This window comes from Penicillium arizonense, assembly GCF_001773325.1.
Source record: "Penicillium arizonense strain CBS 141311 chromosome Unknown PENARI_contig002, whole genome shotgun sequence".
NCBI classification, from domain to species: domain Eukaryota; kingdom Fungi; phylum Ascomycota; class Eurotiomycetes; order Eurotiales; family Aspergillaceae; genus Penicillium; species Penicillium arizonense.
In genome coordinates this window covers 983,408-1,004,144 of record NW_019173279.1, presented here as the reverse complement: position 1 = coordinate 1,004,144, position 20,737 = coordinate 983,408, and the positions used below count along the sequence as shown (strand labels likewise).

General features: G+C 50.6%; 9 protein-coding genes across 9 annotated transcripts; 8 read left to right on the top strand and 1 right to left on the bottom strand.

The window, feature by feature from the left end:
• Positions 1–243: 243 nt before the first annotated feature.
• On the top strand, positions 244–2,861 carry PENARI_c002G00882 (uncharacterized protein; the record flags this gene model as incomplete). Its single annotated transcript, XM_022627194.1, has 2 exons — positions 244–323; positions 386–2,861. The coding sequence occupies 2 exons, from the start codon at positions 244–246 to the stop codon at positions 2,859–2,861; spliced, it is 2,556 nt and encodes an 851-aa protein (XP_022492894.1).
• Positions 2,862–3,794: 933 nt separating this feature from the next.
• On the top strand, positions 3,795–5,570 carry PENARI_c002G01797 (SAP domain protein; the record flags this gene model as incomplete). Its single annotated transcript, XM_022627259.1, has 1 exon — positions 3,795–5,570. The coding sequence occupies one exon, from the start codon at positions 3,795–3,797 to the stop codon at positions 5,568–5,570; it is 1,776 nt and encodes a 591-aa protein (XP_022492181.1).
• A 417-nt stretch (positions 5,571–5,987) lies between these two features.
• PENARI_c002G02121 (OSTA/TMEM184 family protein) lies at positions 5,988–7,799 on the top strand (the record flags this gene model as incomplete). Its single annotated transcript, XM_022627282.1, has 6 exons — positions 5,988–6,030; positions 6,078–6,228; positions 6,301–6,598; positions 6,653–6,778; positions 6,841–6,990; positions 7,053–7,799. The coding sequence occupies 6 exons, from the start codon at positions 5,988–5,990 to the stop codon at positions 7,797–7,799; spliced, it is 1,515 nt and encodes a 504-aa protein (XP_022492658.1).
• A 1,016-nt stretch (positions 7,800–8,815) lies between these two features.
• On the bottom strand, positions 8,816–10,236 carry PENARI_c002G04709 (COP9 signalosome complex subunit 6; the record flags this gene model as incomplete). Its single annotated transcript, XM_022627461.1, has 3 exons — positions 8,816–9,270; positions 9,338–9,817; positions 9,885–10,236. 3 exons carry the CDS (start codon positions 10,234–10,236, stop codon positions 8,816–8,818), a joined length of 1,287 nt encoding a protein of 428 aa, XP_022492508.1.
• Positions 10,237–10,341: 105 nt separating this feature from the next.
• PENARI_c002G06654 (uncharacterized protein) lies at positions 10,342–12,291 on the top strand (the record flags this gene model as incomplete). Its single annotated transcript, XM_022627578.1, has 1 exon — positions 10,342–12,291. The coding sequence occupies one exon, from the start codon at positions 10,342–10,344 to the stop codon at positions 12,289–12,291; it is 1,950 nt and encodes a 649-aa protein (XP_022492153.1).
• Positions 12,292–12,745: 454 nt separating this feature from the next.
• PENARI_c002G02466 (DNA-directed RNA polymerase III subunit C31) lies at positions 12,746–13,510 on the top strand (the record flags this gene model as incomplete). The annotated part of the gene is made up of 1 exon (XM_022627308.1): positions 12,746–13,510. The coding sequence occupies one exon, from the start codon at positions 12,746–12,748 to the stop codon at positions 13,508–13,510; it is 765 nt and encodes a 254-aa protein (XP_022492645.1).
• Positions 13,511–13,843: 333 nt separating this feature from the next.
• On the top strand, positions 13,844–15,959 carry tah18 (NAPDH-dependent diflavin reductase; the record flags this gene model as incomplete). Its single annotated transcript, XM_022627695.1, has 4 exons — positions 13,844–13,999; positions 14,070–14,245; positions 14,295–14,393; positions 14,465–15,959. The coding sequence occupies 4 exons, from the start codon at positions 13,844–13,846 to the stop codon at positions 15,957–15,959; spliced, it is 1,926 nt and encodes a 641-aa protein (XP_022492743.1).
• Positions 15,960–16,334: 375 nt separating this feature from the next.
• PENARI_c002G11814 (electron transfer flavoprotein subunit beta/FixA family protein) lies at positions 16,335–17,306 on the top strand (the record flags this gene model as incomplete). The annotated part of the gene is made up of 3 exons (XM_022627945.1): positions 16,335–16,385; positions 16,445–17,168; positions 17,224–17,306. 3 exons carry the CDS (start codon positions 16,335–16,337, stop codon positions 17,304–17,306), a joined length of 858 nt encoding a protein of 285 aa, XP_022492987.1.
• A 514-nt stretch (positions 17,307–17,820) lies between these two features.
• On the top strand, positions 17,821–20,211 carry PENARI_c002G02014 (uncharacterized protein; the record flags this gene model as incomplete). The annotated part of the gene is made up of 1 exon (XM_022627278.1): positions 17,821–20,211. The coding sequence occupies one exon, from the start codon at positions 17,821–17,823 to the stop codon at positions 20,209–20,211; it is 2,391 nt and encodes a 796-aa protein (XP_022492908.1).
• Positions 20,212–20,737: the final 526 nt, after the last annotated feature.

Sequence of the window (20,737 nt, the reverse complement as noted above, 5' to 3'; positions counted from 1 at the left end):
TTCGACTGTTCGTCTCGTCTCGGGGTAAAGGGGAGCGAGAGTATGCAGATATGCAGACCAGTGCTCTCCACCTTGTGGAGCAGAACGAACTCGGAAATTCCGCGGCTCTCTTTACCGAAGCATCACCTCGGAAAATGAGGGGGCATGGATTGCTACCTTCGCTCCAAGTGTTAGAAAGGCTCAGGCTATCTCCTTGAACACCCAGGACGGATTGGCTCTGGCAAGTTGCAACTGCTCTCCGGTATGCTCTTCTCTCGCAATATCCCTGTCTGGGTACTCGGCATTTCCTCCATATTCAACGTTGTATTAGCAGCAGAACAAAGGTAAATCGTCAGCAGGGAGCTAAGAAATGAGCCCTTGGTACCCTGACTAATGTACGCACCAGAGGAACGATTGTTTACCCAGACACACTCTCTACCCAATCTTCCAATGACAAAGGCTCGAAATCATGCTTCACCTTGTCCGAGTCTAACCCTACAGTGACCCTAGATTATGGCACTGAAGTAGGCGGCTTCCCACAATTCCAAGCAAAGTCCATATCAGCCCCAGTGCAGATAGAAGCCAAATACACCGAAGCCAAAAATGGCCTGGAAAATGCATCTGGTGACGGACCCTGGACATTTAGCAATGGCCTCGCCAACACATTCCGGGTAGAGACATTCAATGTCACTGAGCCTGGACATATTGAATCCTACTTTATCCAGGGAGGTCTACGCTGGCAGAAATTACGCCTGCTCAATGCAAAAGGCAGTGTCCGCATCTGCGGTGCAGGTGTTCGCTCTTTGAATGATCGGACTTCGGTGGATACCTTACCTGGCTATTTTAAAAGTTCTAACTCCTCGTATAACGAGATCTGGGCGCTTGGTCCGCGAACTGTGCAGCAGGCTTGTATTGAGAAGGGTGCTGCGCCGTCAACATGGGAGATCACCCGTGACGGGGTTCTCTTGCGTGGACAGCAGTCGGCGCAGTCTGTTCTTGGAACCACCTTTACGAACTACACGATGTCTTTCATGACGAAGATTATCCGTGGTGGTACGGGTTGGAGAATCGCCAATGGACTTCTCGGTTTCGGTCCTTCATTCGTTCTCACGAGTGATTATTCTTCTGAGTCGGCGTTCATCAATACCAACAAGACCCTTTTGCCGGCAAATAAACTTGCAGCGGCCTATGGATGGAACCTGGTGAACCAGACGAGTTTGGAGGGCGGGCCCGTATCATATTATTCACTGCCTTTCAATGTCAAAGAAGGACAATGGATCCAGATCTCAACTACTATCAAGTCGACTGGCTATGACGTGTCGATCAACAACACTTTGGCGATCCATGTTCCCCTATCAGCTCTTCAGCCGACATACAACTATATTGGATCAGCGGCTGATGAATTCAGTGGTACATGGGGATTTGGACCCTACCAAGACCAGGTGGCACTTGTGAAGGATGTTGAAGTGCATGCAAAGAATGGTTCTCTTCTTTACCACAACCCCATGACCGGCACATCTGTTCTCGAGGAATACGGCGTCATGCCAAACAAGCATTCAGTGTGTCTGGATGGTGCCAAGCGTGACCGACTAGTCTGGTCTGGAGACTTCGGCCATACTTCCCGTATCATCGCTGCAAGCACATACCGAGAGGATTTCAACAACGGCACGCTTGCCTACCTACTCGATAGACAGATGACTTCCGGCGAGTTTGCCGGATATTTCTCCATGTCCCCTTCGATGGGACAGTCGTCCAAATACACCTCAACCTACAACTCTGTCGGTTTGGAAGACTACCAAATGCTCTTCCTAAACGCATTTGCCAGATACTATCTCGACTTTGCAGACAAAGATTTCCTCGAGAAATATTGGTCTCAAGTGAAGACAGGAGTCAAGGCTATTCTTTCACTCGTTGACAGCTCCTCTGGCCTTGCATCAGGGTACTTCTTCCTCGGTGCTGCAAATGGCACTGCTGCATCTTCCCTCCTGGTCTATACCCTCAATCACATGGCAATAATAGCAGACAACGTTGGAGAAGTCGATACATCTGCACACTGGAAATCCGTTGCTGCAAGCGTCAGCAAAGCCATCAACAAGAAGCTCTGGAGTAGCAAACTCGGAACATATGGTATCAGCACAGCATCTCTCAACGAGACATCCATCGCCGGCACAGCATGGGCAATCCTCGCTGATGTCGGCAACTCAACCCAAGCCGAATCCGCCATCGCAGCCTTGTCTACCCTCCGAAATGGAATCGGCTACAAGACACTTTCAACTTCTGAGGCTAGCGCAGAGCTTTCACCATTTATTTCTGGGTTCTTGCTAGAGGCTCTTTTGAAACATTCGCGGAATAGCACCGAGTCCTCGCCTGCCACTACTGCTGCAATCTCTACTCTCCTTTCACGGTTCTGGCCTGCAATGATTACCAATGACGAGTACTACACCGGTACAAGCTGGGAGTATATATTCCCCGATGGTCGTCCAGGACTGGATTTGTACACCTCGCATGCACACCCCTGGGGCGCGGCTCCTACATATGTCTTGACTGAGTATGTTCTGGGCATTCAATCCACGGCCCCTGGTTTCTCTGAATGGGTGTTCCAGCCTGCGGTGCTTACGCCTGGCGTTTCTTGGACGAATGGTAGAGTGCCTACTCCTCATGGATCAATTGAGGCAAGTTGGAAGTTGAGTAAAGATGCGAAAGAGATAGATTTGAACGTTTGCTCGCCGCGGGGGACTAAGGGCACCGTCAGGTTACCTTTTGCTGTAAAATCAGCTAAGGTAAATGGGGAGAAGAGTGTCACTTCGACCGGTGGCTTTAAGTTGGATGTTAGTGCTGGAGAGTGCTGGGAAATTGTGCTCACACTTGTCAAGGCTCTGTAAATATGACTCGAAATTGTGGCTTGAAACCAGACTGTCGTGCGAGAAATCCCATATTCGGCGGCAATGCTACTGGGCGATTCGCCGTCTTTCAGGGCCTTAATGATAGCATTTCGTGTTTCAGGAGAAAGCTCTCCGGATCGCACGCGGGTCTGTTTGGGTTTAGTGTCAGCAGGTATGGCTGAGTTGAGAAGATACGAATGTGGGAATATTTTTGTAGGGAGACGCGTCTTACTGCCCGTATTAGCAGACTTCCTGGACGTGGGATAGCTTCAATGTAGTTAGTGTATAGATTTCTAGATCAAATGGGCTAGATTCCTGAGCACTAAAATTTGAGCTTAGAATAAGAATTTGAGTGCTTCTCATCGCTTGGTTGCTTAAAAGTTAGTGATAATCGGGCTGCAGCATAGCGATTGCCTCCCGAGCCAAAGATAAACCGGATTCTTGCAATATTTCGATCTTCGATTTTGATGGTAATTTTGGTTTAGCATGGATCCCGATCCTATTGGTTATGATGATCTCTACGCTAGGACTGCGTATACGTAGCATTAATGCGAGGAAGACAAAGGAGATTCAAAGTATATATACCTGCGTGTAGGTATAGTCTAGGTGAAAACAGGGTTGTTTGCTAACTTCCGATGCACTTTGAAAAGCATTTGAATGACGGATGTAGCGAGAATTGTATTTAATTATCATGCAAAATATTCAAAATGTATCTTGCAGCTTTATAAATGTTCGTAGAAGAGTGAGTTCGAGAGCTCATGCAGTAGGATCGCGCTAGTCCAAATACCGTTAGACCCGACATCATCGGCGCGCAGCTCCATCGCGTCCCCAGATTCAATCCCTGCACTCATGTAATGCGCCCAGTACCACTTTTCTTGATCTAAGCTCACTTATTTTTCTGTTTTCAAATATACATGTGGAAGATCTCTCACTATGGCTGACTATTCGTCATGGAAGGTGGCTGATTTGAAGGCAGAGCTCAAGAAACGTGCCGTCCCTCAGACTGGGCTCCGTCTCAAACAGCAGTTCATTGACAAATTACTCGAGCTTGACTCACAGACAGAGCAGGGTAATAATGCAGCTCCGGAAGAGACGACCGGCACACAGCCTTCTGCGCCGGAACCTGCACCGGAACCCGCGACACAAGCACCAGAGCCCGAGACAGAGCAACCACAGATCGAACAGTCCGAAAAACCGAAGGATTCGAATGCAGAGGGAGACGACACACAAGCTTCAATTGCTGTATCTGACAAGGCATATGATGGGGAGACAAGGAGGGACGAGCCGGCACAGGCAGGGATCCCAGCTGAATCGCAAAAAGTCGAAGATGTCGCAAAGCCTGTAGAGGAGGTACACACAGAAAAGCCCGCCTCTCCCAGCCATGATCAGAAGTCTCCAGTCGCCTCCCAGCAGATGCAAGTGGAAGAACAATCTCAGGTGCCCGAAGACGCAAGCAAAGAAGACTCTGTGAAACCCGAAGAAAAGTCATCTCTGTCCGCCCCCCAAACCTCGGAAGCCAACACCGGAGTATCGACCCCCCTTCAAGCTGAAGAGGCTTTGGAGGATACACGCAAACGGAAACGGCGCAGCCAGAGCCCTGTTCCCACACCAGAAGAAATTGCGAGTCGAAAGGCTCGCGCAATGGAAGCAGCCCCGCATGTCTTAACGAAAGAAGAAAAAGAGAGTGTTTCTCGTGATGAACTCAAGCCGCCCCCAGATCGTGACACCAAACGACCCAGTGAGGCTTCTGCAGATGCGCAAACAATTCTCAACAAGCAAAGCGCTCGCTTCCGCGATCTATTTGCACCCTCTGATGCTGCTCTCCCACCCGCCTCTGGCCCCACAGACACTAAGATGGAAGATGTTGATGTGGAACCTGCAAGGCACGCTGCTACCGCTGCCCTCTACATTGAAGGCTTGATGCGCCCACTGCAACCAGTCGCACTCCGCAAACACCTGGCCAGCCTTGCATCTGCCCCGGGAACTGCCGACTCCGATACCATCATTGATTTCTATCTCGACTCTATCAAAACCCATTGTTTTGTCAGTTTCACCAGCGTTGCCGCAGCCTCGCGGGTCCGATCCGCTGTTCATGGAACTGTATGGCCCAACGAGCGCAACCGCAAGAGCCTCTGGGCAGATTTCATCCCGGACGACCAAATCAAAGAATGGATCCAGACAGAGGAGGCATCGCGGGATCGCGCCGGCGCTGCTCCACGCTGGGAAGTCACATACGACACAACCGAGAATGGAACCACAGCCACCCTTGCCGAGGCTGGTTCGAAGCAGCGCCCCGCTCCTGGTCGACGGGAGTCAGGCTTCAACCGCACTCCTCCATTAGGTCCGCGCAGCAGCATTCCGCAAATCGATCGTCGTCCTTCCGATGCGCCTCCTGCACCTTCCGCACGCCCCGGACAAGGATTCAAGCCTTTGGACGAAAGATTCAAATCGACGACTGCCAAACCCAAGCTTTACTACCTACCTGTCCCCCGCCCAATTGCCGACAAGCGCCTGGACCAGTTTGATGACCTTATCGAGAAAGGAACGTTCCCCCGCCGTGGCGGTGATGAGATGCGGCGCATTACGTTCGAAGACGGAGATCATTTCGTGGACGTCGGCCCGGAAAGATATGGTGCACCTGGCCCTCGACCTGGCATGGGACGTGGCCGCGGACGCGGTGGACGACGTGGGGATTCCTGGCGTGCTTGAATTTAAGGTAAAAAAAAAGAAAGAAAAAAGAAAAAAAGTGAATTATCTAGGCTGTTGTCCCAGACATGTGTACAATAGGAATTTAGCATGTATGAATACTCTACGGTGAATGAAAGGTGTAACTCTGTACTGCAGATATCTCCACAAGGCTGTGAAAGGCTGAGTCAAGCAATAAAAATAGACCAAGCCTTCCCAAGGTCCGATGATCCTTGGTACTCAATCCGATTGGCGACTGCATGAAAAATAAGCCAAAAACTAACCAAAAATATTTGAAACAAAAAAGGAAACATTAGATTTGCTTCTTCCTTCAGGGCTGCCTCAGACGATTGTGGCGCTCTCCTGTCGATCCGGATAAGATAAACAGCCCGAAAAAAGGTTCCCTCCTTCACTAACCCTGTTGACCTTCACACTCCAGTCATGGGCTGGACAGTGTGCAATACTACTCTAGAGACCCAAAAAAGTATGCCCACTCGACCCCCTGGAAAGCATTTCATGCTGATCAAACAGTCGAGGAGGTCGAGCTCTGGGATGGCGGCCTTACATTTCACCACCTGTCGCTCCTGGTGGGCGGCGCTTGCGCCCTCTTCGCCTGCGGTGTATCAATATTCCTGATCATGCAGCATGCCATGCATTACAGTAAACCGATTGAACAGCGACAGTAAGATTGATTCCGTGGACCCCGATTCCCAGCGCAAGCATCGCTAACAGTGACCTTTGTTTCTGCCTACAGTATTATCCGCATTCTGTTTATGGTCCCCGTCTATTCCCTCGTCGCATGGCTCAGCATCTTCTTCTACCATGATTCCGTCTACTTCGAAGTCATCGGCGATTGCTACGAAGCTTTCTGTATCTCCGCTTTCTTCTCCCTCATGTGCCACTATATCGCCCCCGACCTACACAGTCAGAAGGATTACTTCCGTGGAATCCAGCCTAAGGCGTGGCTTTGGCCGTTGACTTGGTTTGCGAGGTGTTGTGGTGGTGACCGCGGCATCTGGCGGAACCCGCGCAGTGGATTGACTTGGTTCAATGTAAGAGGGAGAACACTATGGTTCGGGAGTGTCTCGGTGCTGATTGTTATGCAGATTGTCTGGGCTGGCGTCTTCCAATACTGTGTTATCCGCGTTCTCATGACTATTGTCGCGGTTGTTACGCAGGCTTTGGGCTTGTACTGCGAGGCATCCCTCAGTCCTGCCTTTTCGCATATCTGGGTATGTTTTGATGATGCTGGATATATGGTGTTTCTCTTGCTAATCCGCTCTTCTAATGGTAGACTATTGTCTTTGAATCGATCTCTGTCACCATTGCAATGTACTGCCTGATCCAGTTCTATCACCAGACCAGCCAAGACATCAAGCAACATCGGCCGTTTGTGAAGATCTTGTCGATCAAGCTCGTCATTTTCCTTTCCTTCTGGCAGTCGGTAAGTTGATCATCATACGCTATTAAACGTACGGAAAGAATGTGAACTAACACATATTTTAGACACTTATCAGTCTTCTGGTCTCCGGTGGCGCTATCCAAGCAAACAAGAAGATTGCACTAGCAGACCTCAAAACTGGCCTTCCGGAAGTGATGATCAACATTGAAATGGCCATTTTCGGCTGCCTACATCTCTGGGCATTCTCATGGAAGCCCTACACCCTAAACAACCAAAGTGAAATCACCGACTTCTATGGCAATGGCAAGACTGCCTATGAAGGCGGACGCTACGGCGCCAGAGCTCTAGTCGACGCCATGAACCCACTGGACCTCCTAAAAGCCATCGGACGCAGTGCCCGCTGGCTAGTCGTCGGCCGCAAAACTCGCATGCTAGACCCCAGCTACCAGCCCCAGGACCAGCCCTCGCAAGCAGGCAGCGAACTCACAACCGGAACAGCATACCAAGGCGCCGCAACCACAATGGCAGGAGGCCGAGGAGGCCGTTACACGCCAGACGAAGAAGGCGCAGTGCTTCTCGCCCACGCGCAGCCCAACCCGGAGATCGCGCTGATGGGTACTTCGCCCTATGCCTCCGACTTCGAAGACCACGTCCATGACCCCTCAACCCGCTTCTACGGGCAAAGCTCGTCGCCTTATGACGACTCTGCCCTCCGCAGCCATGATGCCCTCCAGTCTGATGCAATGGCTCACCCGTACCCATCGGACGGTCCGCTCCGCGAGCAGGTCCCCATGCCCATGCCAGACCCATATCAGCCTCCACCTCCGTACCCTGATAACCACCGTTTATGATCAATGATTCATTTATGATCGGTATTTATCTTGTGCTGGGGGGACTGGTGGTGTTGCATTTTCGCTTTTGCATCCCCCCGTAGCAATTCATTCTGTTCTAGCCTCACGCTACCCATGAGCATTCTCCGAGAATCTTACGCTTTTCTGTTTTTCTTTTCATTTATTTTGCGTCTTCTTCTATCTCTTTTCTTGCCTGTGCATTTTTTTGGATATGAATACCCGCCATATTCGCATATCGGCATGTTTTTCTCTATTTATCTTTTATTTTTTATGTTATTTGGGCTTTCCTAAATGGAACCCCCCTACATTTGTCTGATTCTAACTACTAAGGCGCCGTAATTGTACTTCACTAAGCATTATTAGGCCAAAATGCATCAAGTTCTTAGCACCGCCAATACACACAGGACTAGCGGTTTTGTGATCACCTTAATAGCCTCTTCTACGGCCTAGGCGTCGCCGACGATAACTTCTATGTCTTAGGACGAGAATTCCTAGTCTAATCCACCTGGAAGCGTAAGATAGCTTTATATTATCTGATCCTATACAACTATTTCTTCACTTTTGATATAACTTTTCTAGAAACATTCGATATAAAAGGGCTAGCTAGCCGCTGTACAGGCTGATTTCTCCGTTTCTATAGAGGTTTTTTAGAAGCAGAGGGTTAGGACTTATAGAAATTCATGCATTTTGTATTGTTACTTCGGATCCCAGTGTCCAGTGTCATTGATGAATAGGCGTTCTATACCCTAATCGTTTCTGAATTAGTACGACGCTACGTTAATCTTTAGTAGCCAGTAAAAACTTGAGAATATCATATCAATGTTCGTTATCTCGTCTCAGGGTGTCCTGCCCAGAGTAATGGAAAAGGGCCAGGAAGATTGAACACCATGCAAGCAAAGGAAGTAATAAAACCAAGGCCCAGAACCCCATATGCCTTGCCATACGCCTAGGTATCATTTGCATGAAATATTCATGGACAGATCAAGAAGAAAGAAAATGGTTCAGATCCTGCCATATCACGAGTACATCCCACTATCTGGACCTCCCTGATTACCAGTAGCAAAGAGCTCCTCGTCGAAACTTCGCTGGATCATGGAGGAAGGATTCTTGCGCGCGGAAGATACCTGTCGTGCAGCCTGGATGGTTGCAGTCTTGCGGCCTAGCTCGCGTAGGGCTTTGACGTTTTCGCCTAGTTGGCCGAGGAGCGAGACTAGCAGCACGTCGTTGCTTTGCGAGAGGAATTCGGTGGAGAAGGTGCTTTGTTCCGCTGGGGTGAGGAGGGAGAGGTTCGAGAGAACTGAATTGATGTGGCGCAGGGTCGAGTGGGATAGTTTGGTGGTGGACGTGTTGTCCTTTGACACGTCTGATGCAAAGTCCGATTCTGATAGAGTCGAGATGTATGATTTGATGAGGGAGATGCGGGTTTCGAGGGTGCGGACTGCGTTGAGACGGGTGGTGAGGCTTGAGATTACTGTATATTATGAATCAGTCAGTGGATCTCCAGAAAGGCAACTGTGCTTTGTGCTGAAAAGACTCACACTCTTCCTCCTCCTGTGTGAGTTCAACCTGCGGGCTTGGCTTCTTGCCCTCGGACTCTGTCTGCTGCGCCTGTTTGCTCGATTCCTGGGTTGGAATGACATTCATAGAAGCAGTGCTGGAACCTTGCACAATGGTATCAATGCCGATCATCTCGGATTCCCCGGTCTCCACTGAGTATGGCAGTTCCCGGAATTTAATATTTAGCACCGGCTCTTCGCCATCAACCTGCATATCTTTGCTGGCATCTTGCGCATTCTCGCCCTCGTGGACACTCTCGTAAACGGTCAGAGGAAGCTTGGCTCCGTTCGAATTCGCGCCTTGGACCCCGGAAGGGAGGAAGGCGAGGAAAACGGCGGATTCGTTGTAGTTCTGGAGGATCTGTCGGTGGAGAGGGAGCTGCGCAGCAGTCGGTCCGGTGGCTGGAGCAGTTGACCACCATCCAACCAGGTCGAGAGCTGGGTCCTTGTGTACGTCCTTGACTGTAGTGTAGCATTGTTAATTTATACTCGTAGAAAGCACCTGGGTAGTCCAGTGGGGAGTACTCACACTGCTGTAGGCGCTCTTCGAACCATGCTGCTGGTAGGATGGTTTCATTGTTGAGTCCGCAGGTGACGGGGCATTCGAATGCTTGCTCAAGCGTTATCTCGCGACCATTCTGCTGTCCGAGAAGACCACCAAGAATTGGACCTCGCTGCTGCCGGGCGGCATGCCGAGTGATCTGATCCGAGATAGTGAGGAGAACAAGCGGGTGCAACTGAATATGGAGGCCGGAGTCGGATGACTTCTGCGAAACTGGAGACGGCTCCATTGTTGTCGGTTTATCTATATCCAGGTAGATGAAGCGCTCGTGAATGACGGAGTAGTAGTAGATAGCTGGAGGGCGGGTTGATGCGGTCATGTTTGGTTCGTTTGGCCTCGCCTGGGGCGGTGAGCTTTCCCCGCGATCAACAAGTTGCCGCATTTCTCTCTATTTCGTGGCTGGCATGAGAGCAGTTGAATCACGATGTCTATTCCCTCGACGTTTGAGGCGGTCAAATCGCATTTGGCTCAAGTACAACAAGATCCATCAACGGCGTTGGACGTTGCCCTCATCGAGAAGCTGCAACTGCAGCTGATTGAATCTACTGACCCTTTGGTTCCTGCCACGCTTTTATCACAGATCTCAGCTCTGTTGCCCATTTTGCAAGAGGACCCTACGCCCCTCACCACCCTAGGTATCAAGGCCACTACAAACTTCAGCTTCACCGACCTCCAATCCGTCGATCCCCCTGTCAACCTTATCGCTGGCTTCAAGGCCCCGTCACCGCCCATCAATCTTCTCGCCCTATCGTTACTGGCCAAGGCTGGAAAATCGTCGAGCGAAGCTGCCATAGTTGCAGGGGACTCTGAATTGGTGGCTTCGCTCGTTGAAGTATGGCTCTCTACCTCTTCGACCGAAGTCGCGCAAGCTGCGCTTGAAACGTTATGGGCACTCTTGGAGATCGACGTTGCTAGTCATCTGGAAACTGGAGAACGTGAGCCTACCGGTGATCATGCTCAGACAGGACAGGGTCTCATGTGGAGGAGAGTGTTCAAGGATAAGGATGTCTACGGGCTCTTATTTGGGCTATGCAGCCTCCGGAATGAAGCTCCTGGGGATCTGTCTAAGCGCGAAAGGACTATCGCACAGGGAAGGCTTCTGGCACTTTTGGGAAAAGCTGGAAAGCTTCGCTGGGACATGATATCAACTACACAAATTCCAGAGATTGAGGCCAAATATCAGAGCGATAGCATCCTGCATTTTGCGACTTGTCAGATGGTCCAAGAGAGCGACGTTTTGATGCATATGACACTTCTCAGCTTCTTCCGTGAGCTTCTCGATATCGAAGCGCCAGGTCTCCACGCTCTCAGCTATGTGCACTCAGCTTCGACTTTCTCGTCTCCTGCCCTCGACTTCCTGGTGGCGCAAAAGTTGCATTCAAAGGTGCTCAGCTACTATCTCGATGATTCAAAACTAGATCCCGTTGATTTGATCTATCTATCTGGTCCAGTCATGGCATATGTCTCGCGGTATGCAGAGCTGTACCCGAACCACTTGTTGCAGAGTCCTGCTACCGTCCTCGACGGGATTGTATCAACCATCAACAGATCCCTCGCCATCCCTGCCATACAATGGGCGCATGGAGAATCTCCCACAGGGCACTTGGCTGTTCTAGCCTCGCTCCCTAGAGTGCTTCTCGTGGAGGCGGGCAAACATGGCGCCAACCCTGTTCTAGCCATTCCCACCGATCCTGCAAATGACGAAGCCCTGGATGTTCTGGCAAAGATCTTCCACGGACCGCAACGGAATCAGACACCCGGTTCAATGGATTTGAACACATCTGGTCAGACCCCAACCGACTGGGACCATGAAGCAGCCGCAGCGCGCATTCTCTACTTCCTCTACCTCAACGAACACCCTACTTTCTGGACCTCTGTGGTGGCAACCGCCGATGTTCTCGTCATGAAGGATACTGCCTTATCAGCCATCACATTTATGAGGGCCATTGTTACAGCAAACTGGAAACTCTCTCCCCCTCCTTCCTCTCATTCCAACGCTTCGCGTTTCCAGCTACCCTCCGAAGAAAATCTAGGTCAGCTATCTCCAGCTACTAGTGGATTATTCCCTTCGTCCGGGGCGTGGGCAGTTCTAACGCCACCTGCACTGACGACGTTGCTGCCCTATCTCTTCAAACCACCCCGCTCATACGCAGACTTTGTTGGAGGCGGCGCAGGCGATTCCCAAAATGTTGTTTGGAAAGTGGCCACAGCTAAACATGATGTCCTTGTGGTACTGTTGGACCGATTGCGGGAAAATGGAGGACAGATTGAAGGATTCGACGATATCATGCGAACCTTGCAACAGCGCGTGAATGAGGGGCCTTGGGGCCCAGTGCAATCTGGTGGTGCCCAAGTGCTGACAGCTGATCTATGATATGAGAATGAGAAACTATTAGGATTATGACAATAACGTTCAGTCTAGCGTCAAAATAAAATGTATTCAACACAATTGCATATCTATAGAGATCGGCGTTTGTTATCTTAGCGTGGCGGGGAAATGCTTCAGGCAATTGCCAGCACTAGCGCCGTTTTAGGTGGGCGGTGTAGAAACCTATTTTTCTGCTAGAGTCATGCTATCCGCTCAATTGAATAGCCAACCTATACTACGCAAATACAATCCTCCCCCAATTCCTCACTATATCACACAATATGTCCCGCCGCGGGGGTGGTGGCGCAAAGGGCAGGAAGCCACCTGGCACAGAATTCACTTGGGATGCCGACCCTGGCGGGGAGCCAGACACAGCTCCCCAGCCTTTATACCCTGTATGTTTGCTTCTTGGCCTAGCCGTCCAGATAATTCTCCAACTTGCATCTCCCGCTCTTCAATCATGCCTGAAATTGAGTATTGGCCTTTGTTTGACCCGTATTCGCAGAAATATACGGTGCCGTTTGCGCGCAAGTTGAGCACTGTTGAACAGACTCAGGTTGACTATTATCGGCACCTGCGCGAAAGCTACCATGATGGTCCTTTTTACTCCGTGCTTGATGCTGCCTCTTCTTCAGCTAAGAAAGGCAGTGCTGCGCGTGCCAACTTTGACCCATTCCATGGCATGCCCACCTACTCTGGTCGTTATCAACGGAAGCGGCGCACTCTTCCTAAGATTGCTGGACGTGATTATGGTAAGGCTTTTGTGGACTTGACAGGCTCTATTATTTGGTTCGAGTTGCAGATTGCTAATTGCGCATTCTCGGATCCTACAGTCTTGAAATTCTTCCCCCGCGACCTCTGGAAAATCCTCCAGCCCAGCTTCCGACCTGACGCGGTAATGGACGGTTACCAGGCCCAAGCAGGAACTGGAGTCAAGCGTGGCTTCGAAGACGAGGAGGATGAAGCTGAGGGCGGACCGTCGAAGCGCAAGGCCACCGGCGATGATGACGATGAAGAGGCCGAGGGCGACGTGGATGAGAACGTTCTGCTTGATGAAGATGAAGAGCAGGATGCAGAGGAGATGGACGACGATTTCTCCGAGGATGATGACGAGATGGGCGGCGATTACAACGCCGAGCAGTACTTCGACGACGGTGGAGATGATATGGGCGATGACGGCTTCGGCGATGGTGGTGGAGGAGGTGGTGATGAAGATACCTACTGAAAAGCAGACTCAAGATACCCTTTCTATTTCAACTTAATTTGATTATCAAATGTCATGGCTTTGCATTGGCATGTGCTATATAAATCAATGTCTACGAAACACTCCATTGCACTTGTGTAAATTACTGGCCTTCAGGATAACCTGCCATCGCATCTATTTTAACCGCGTAGTAACTTAACCCCATTATAAATTATACATCGAAGTATGCATCCGAGCGATCTCGGCCAATGCGGATGACGTCAGCCACCCCTCGGCGAGATCGGCCTCAACTCCAAATTTTGGAGGGGCAAACACGCGCCAGAACCAAAGTGGTATTTCAACACCAAAGCCGATATGGGCGACAGCCAGCCAGTCCAGTTGTCACGGTCGGTTCTCATTCTGTACGGCTCTGAAACGGGCAATGCGCAAGAGGTCGCCGAGGAATTGGGTGCCCTGACAGAGCGGCTTCGTTTTGCGACGCATGTGTCTGAATTGAATCAATTCAAGCCGGTGTGTACTTCTCCCGAGAAACAATGGTTTTCTTCAAAGTTATGATGGTTTCTCACGATGTTGATTATAGCAAGCCCTGTTCTCATACACTTTTACGATATTTGTGGCCTCGACTACCGGACAAGGCGATTTACCGGCCAACGCGAGATCGTTCTGGAAGTCGCTTTTGTTGAAGAAGCTTCCTCCAACCTTTTTGAAGGGCATAAACTTTGCTTGTTTTGGATTGGGAGATAGCTCTTATCCCAAGTATGTTTGCTTCCACGCGATCATGGGCTCTCATGGCTGACGGATACAGGTTCAATTGGGCAATCCGCAAGCTTTATAAACGACTACTGCAGCTCGGTGCAAATGAGATCTATCCCACGGGCGAAGCAGATCAGCAACATCCGGAAGGGTCAGTCATATATAATATCTAGTCACTCGCTATCCGTCCATGACTCACAGTGTTTTATTCTACAACTATAGACTCGAGGCTACATTCCTACCATGGATGACCGACTTCCGAAAGCAGTTGTTGGATAGACATCCTCTACCGGAAGGACAGCACCCAATTCCAGACGATGTACAGCTACCTCCGAAATGGACGTTGCAGGCGAAGGAAGGAAAGGATTCCGTCCCAGCATCCAAACCAGTTGTCGAAAACGAACATCAAACACACTCAGATGAATACCCCGGGCTACATCACCTCGACCATGACATACGTCCTATCCCACATACCCTATCCGCAACATTAACCCAAAATCGGCGTGTGACTCCGCAAAAGCATTGGCAAGATGTGCGCCATATTACCCTGACCGTCCCAGAGTCCGTATCCTACGTTCCGGGAGATATGATCACAATCACGCCGAAGACCTCTCCAGCTGATGTGCAAGCATTCATTGACCTGATGGGCTGGAACGACCAGGCAGATAAACCTATTTCCCTCGTTCCAACAGGAGATATCCCATCTCCACCACCTATTCCCGATCTCGACTCATATCCCGGCCTTACGCTCCGTACTCTCCTCATAGATTATCTCGATATCAAAGGGATACCTCGAAGATCCTTCTTTTCCACCATTGCACACTACACGAATGATGAAATGCACAAAGAAAGGTTATTAGAACTCACGAATCCAGAATATCTCGATGAGCTATGGGACTACACTACGCGGCCACGACGGAGTATCCTTGAGATCTTGGATGAGTTCCACACCGTGAAGATTCCCTGGCAGCATGCGATATCTGTACTTCCAGTCATGCGCGCACGACAGTTCAGTATCGCCAGTGGCGGAAGCCGCAAGAAAACCGCCGATGGCAAAACCCAATTCGAACTTCTCGTCGCCATCGTCAAATACCAGACAGTGATCAAGAGAATCCGGGAGGGAGTTTGCACCAAGTATCTCTCCGTACTCCGACCAGGCAGTACACTGAAGGTCCAACTACAACCCGGCGGTCTCAATTCCTCAATACAACAACTCACAGCGGCAACTGTACTCATTGGGCCAGGGACAGGAATCGCACCTCTGCGCTCTATGCTTTGGGAGAAAGCAGCGCTTGTCCAAGCCTACCGCGAGCAGAATCCCGGCGTCAACCCTCCCATCGGACCAACTGTCCTACTCTACGGTGGGCGGAACCAAGAATCAGATTTCTTCTTCGAGAATGATTGGACTGAACTCAGCAAGATCATTCCGCTTCAGGTTCTCACTGCATTCTCGCGTGACCAGCAGCGCAAGATCTACGTACAAGATACTGTTCGGGAGAACTTCCCGCTCTTCTTCAGTCTTCTGCATGATATGGAAGGATCGGTTTACATATGTGGTTCTTCGGGACGCATGCCTCAGGCTGTGCGGGAGGCCCTCATTGAAGCGTTCCAGCATGGAGGGGCTCCGGTGCCAGGTCATCCTTTCAGCAGAGCACAAGCTGAGGAGTATTTGATTGGGATGGAGCAGATTGGAAGATATAAGCAGGAGACGTGGTGAGAATTATTAGCGTTCATTTTGAGAACAATACATATGCACATGTCTAGAGTTGCATGCATGTGCTCGGTGTTTTTCAGTCCACGTCCGCCATCTATAGTATATATCGCATGGATAGAGCTCTAGTTTGACAACTACTGAGTAGATGACAATACCACAATAGTTACCCCATGTAACCTTGCCAACCCCAGACTCCCAGGCGGTATAATAGGCTGTATGGTTAACCTCGGCAGGGTCAGTGGTGCGACGAGGGTTAAACTCGGGCCGCGTCGGCGTTTTTGATTTCTTGGCACTCCGTCACCGCAGTCGACTATTTCGCTCGCCGAACCCCAACTCTTCTACAACACAGGAATTGCTACATTTCTACAATTCTACACAATGAGCGGTCTACGGATATTGGTGCCCGTCAAGCGGGTCATTGACTACGCGGTTAGTTTGCGGTTCCTCCCTTGATTATTTCCCCTCCAAACAGAGCTCCGAACACACAGATCCTCAAAGTTGTACCCCTACGACGGGGCATACCTCGAAATGTTCAGCCGGCTGACATGCATTCCCAACAAAAGATCAAGCCCCGTATCAACAAGGCCCAGACCGGCGTCGAAACAGCCGGTGTCAAGCACTCTCTGAACCCATTCGACGAGCTCTCAATCGAAGAGGCCGTTCGCCTGCGCGAGCGCAAGGGCCCCATCAAGGTCGAAGACATCCTCGCGCTGTCCGCCGGCGGACCCAAGACCCCCGATGTCCTGCGCACAGCTATGGCCATGGGCGCTGACCGCGCATTCCACATCGACGTACCGGAGAAGGGTGATGGCGGCCCGGAGCCGCTGACCATTGCTAAAATGCTGCGTGCCGTTGTCGAGAAGGAGAATGTCAACCTCGTGCTGCTGGGCAAGCAGGCTATTGACGGAGATCAGGGTCAGACTGGCCAGATGCTTGCTGGTTTGCTTGGATGGCCCCAGGCTACTCAGGCTAGCAAGGTCGAGGTTAAGGATGATGCTGGCACTGTTGAGATTACCCATGAGGTTGATGGTGGTGTTGAGACGCTCCGTGCGAAGCTGCCCATGGTTATTACCACGGATCTGCGGTTGAATGAGCCTCGTTATGCTAGTCTGCCTAACATCATGAAGGCTAAGAAGAAGCCGCTGGAGAAGAAGACGCTGGCTGATCTTGGTGTTGAGGATACGCGGCGGTTGAAGACTCTTAGAGTTACCGGTATGTACTTTCTGATGTCGCTGCCTGGTTGGATTCCGCTAATTCTGTTGTGCAGAGCCCCCACCACGAAAGGGTGGTGGCAAGGTCGAGGATGTCGACGGCCTTATCTCCAAGCTGAAGGAGCTCGGTGCTCTCTAAATGAGCTATTGCCCTTGAATTCATTGTCTTTCTATACCATTTTGAAATGTGAATGTCTCATTAGACCCGGTTTGTCTGCTTCGTAAACTAGTGAACATGGTTGCGTCCATGTACTGCATGCCATACCGTAGGTTCTATTCATGGGTGTCTGTCTAATGCTCAGTTGCTCAGTATTGTCTATGAATGTCTGTGCATGAGTCAAACAGCGCTGCCTGATTGCGAATAGAAGTGAGATGTTTTGGGGTTGTCTATAAGCCCCCTCGGTTCTCTCCTTCTCTTCCTCTTCCTCTTCCTTCTTCTCTCCCATCCTTCTCTATTCATCCTTCTCATCCACTTTTCGGATTTTCATCCTGCTTCTACACTTTCGAGCTCGCTTCATCACCTAGTATCTGGTGATCCGTGCCTTTCTTCCCTTTCATTTGTTCTGTCATCCCTATCGCTGCACTGCTGACACCCCCCAAACTGAGAGTAAGAAGCCTCGTGCTTTCTTACACTCTGTCAACACACCGCCAGCATGGCGAAAGACAAGCCTACCCTGATAGGTGTCCCCCCAGAGATTCGTCTCGTCATTTTAGACATCCTGCAATTTGAAGATCCATGGAGCATCTTCAGTTTCGCTGCGGTCAGCCGCAAGTTGTACAGCGAGACCAACAAATACCGGTTCCACGACATCCAACTGACCTTGGTCAATCGCAAGAAACTGACTGTCGACATCGACCGTTGGAACAAAATTCTGCGGCAAGCTGATTCCTTTTCGTCTGTCTTGCGGGTGACCGTCCAAGGAAGTTTACCTCCCATCCAAGACGAGGACGACGAGGACAAGGAGCTGACAGCGGTGCCATGGTCTAGCGCAGAAGATCGAGACAACATCAACGAGTTGACAAGCCGTGAGGAATTCTACGAGCAGGACTTTGGCGGCAAACCCCATATCACCCCACGTCCCGAATACTGCGGCTGGTCAACTCTGCCAGAGTTTCTGGGTCAGCTGGTCGGTCTCAAGGACCTTGTCTGGCGCTCGCTAACCCTGTTCCCCCCTCCCTTGCTTAAGGTCCTCCAAAAAAAGCTCATTCAGACGGATGTTCCAACATGCAAGCTGCATATCATGACCTACAGTCTGCCCCGCCACTTCCACAAACAATCTTCGCGTCACGGCACCGACTGGTACGAGTACCAGCTAGCGACCTCCCCCTGCCTATCCAGCATTGTTCTCTCATACAATCAAAAGCATCACTCTCGAGTGATGACTTCGCACGAGAAAATGATGCTCTATGATTTGGCAACCAGATTAGCCCCCAATCTAACCAATGTGAACATTATGGACGTCTCATCGGAGTTGCCTCGCCGGCCAAACGCCCCTCCAAGTCCCACTTCCAATCAGAGCACCCACGGAAAACCTCTGCAGGGCTTGAGTCTCACCGGCGGTGACCCTTGGGAATGGAACAAACAGACTGACTACAGTGACCTTCGAGTTTTACAACTGTGGGACGTCGACGAGGCAATGCTCTGGATCGCAGCCTCCCGCGAATATCCTGCTTTGAATTCGCTGGCCTTGCAACCAAATTCTGAAGTCGAAGATGAAACAGTAAGACGGTTCGTTTGCTCTCTGTCTCCCCTGGACAGCCTCCATCTGTGTGGAGAATACACTCAGGAAACTTTTCAGGCAATCTTGGACCACCATGGTGAATCGCTTCGAAAGCTGTGTCTTGTCCCAGTGGGCGAGTATGACCGCTTCGATTACCGCAGGATTACACCAGAGCTTTTGACGCTGATCCGAACCCACTGCCCAAACCTCAAGGATTTCCGAGTGCCTACTATTCGCAGCGCAGGAAGAAGAGAGGAATGTGACCTCTACAGGGCTCTCGGACAATTCCTCAAGGTAATCAACCTCACCCTAGAGCTCCAGCACTGCGATCAATGCGAGGACATGGACCCGGGAGAGTTTAAGGATTACGTTGAGAGAGATCGTCGCCGGGAGATGAGGATAAAGGAGTGGTTCACTAACATTGCAGTGGATGAGAGATTGGTCCGCGAAATCTTTTCGTTCATTGCCCGCACTTCTCCATTGCGACGCTTGAGGATTGGCTTCGACACTTCTTTACGCAGCGTCCATCCGGATTTCAATTACAAGGGTGACCGCGCAATCACCAAATTCATGAGTCGACAGTACGTTTGCTTCCGTTGCGATGATGACAGATTGATCGTACGTGAGATTGGAGCCAAGGCAAGAAAGCTCAAGGAGGACGAGGATCCCTGTGAGTTGTGGCCGCGCGATGGAGCATTCGGTTACGCCGGATTCAGTTGGGTCTTCCCTAGTCACGCAGAGCTCGCAAGACGGAAAGAGGTGAAAAAGGAAAAAGAACGAGAGGATCTACTTTTCGGACTTAAGTGTGAATTGGCAAAGGTTGAGTGCAATCCCAACGACCCATTTAGCAAGAAGAAAGCGGAGAAAGAGAAAGAACGAATCATTCTGAAATTCAAGTGGGACCACCCGGACGTGCTTGAGTGGACTGAGGCGATGGCAGAGTACAAAGCACAGAAGGAAGCAGAGGAGCTGGCAGAGGAGATAGCCAAGTTGAAAGCAAAGGAGAAGGCCGAGGAGATGGAAAGACGACAATTTGAGAGGTGGAAGTGGGTCCATTGGAGAGAGTACGCCAAGCTTGTATGGGCTGAGGTGGTTGCAGAGCAACAAGCAAAGGAGGAAGCAAAGAAGAAAGCAGAGGAGCACACAAAGAAGATGGCAGACCCGAATAGGGACTGGGGGGACGACTCGCTAGATAGGAAGGAGAGAGATGGCAGATGGACGGATCCACCACCAAGGTCTGGCCCAGGGAGATGGTGGGAGAGATGGTACAGCCACCCCTTGACGGATCTTGAGCCTGAAATCCTCTTCAATTGTACGCGGTGATGGCAGTCAATGGTGGTGGTGACAGTGAGGAGCAAGGTGAATCCATGGGCATACAAGCCCACGGCAGTCTCAACAACTGTGGCAAGACATGGTGGACAGTGATGGTGATCTGGAAATATGGTGGATGGTGATATGCGCGGCAGCCCCGGCAGCCTACGTGGTGGACATGGAGAGAGAATATGCACAACTTCAACGGGAGGTTGGGGCCCAAGCAGGGAAGCTGGACAGTATGGACTGGTTTGTTTTCCACAGTCGATGGCCGAAGAAGACCAACCAGTGGACAAAGAATCTCTGTACAGCTCCCGCTTGGCCCCAGGAAAAGAGAATCATTTGCAGGCCTGATTAATAAGTCCATCTACATAGGATCATCTAGCTGTGAATTATTCTCAGAATTTCTACTGCTCATACCTGTAAAAGCACAATGCGATTATTAGGATCCACTCCACTGCACTAGTCTAATCCACCTGCTAACATCCAGATCTAGGGTCTCTTCACCCAGCGATATTCAACCAATCGGAACTCACTA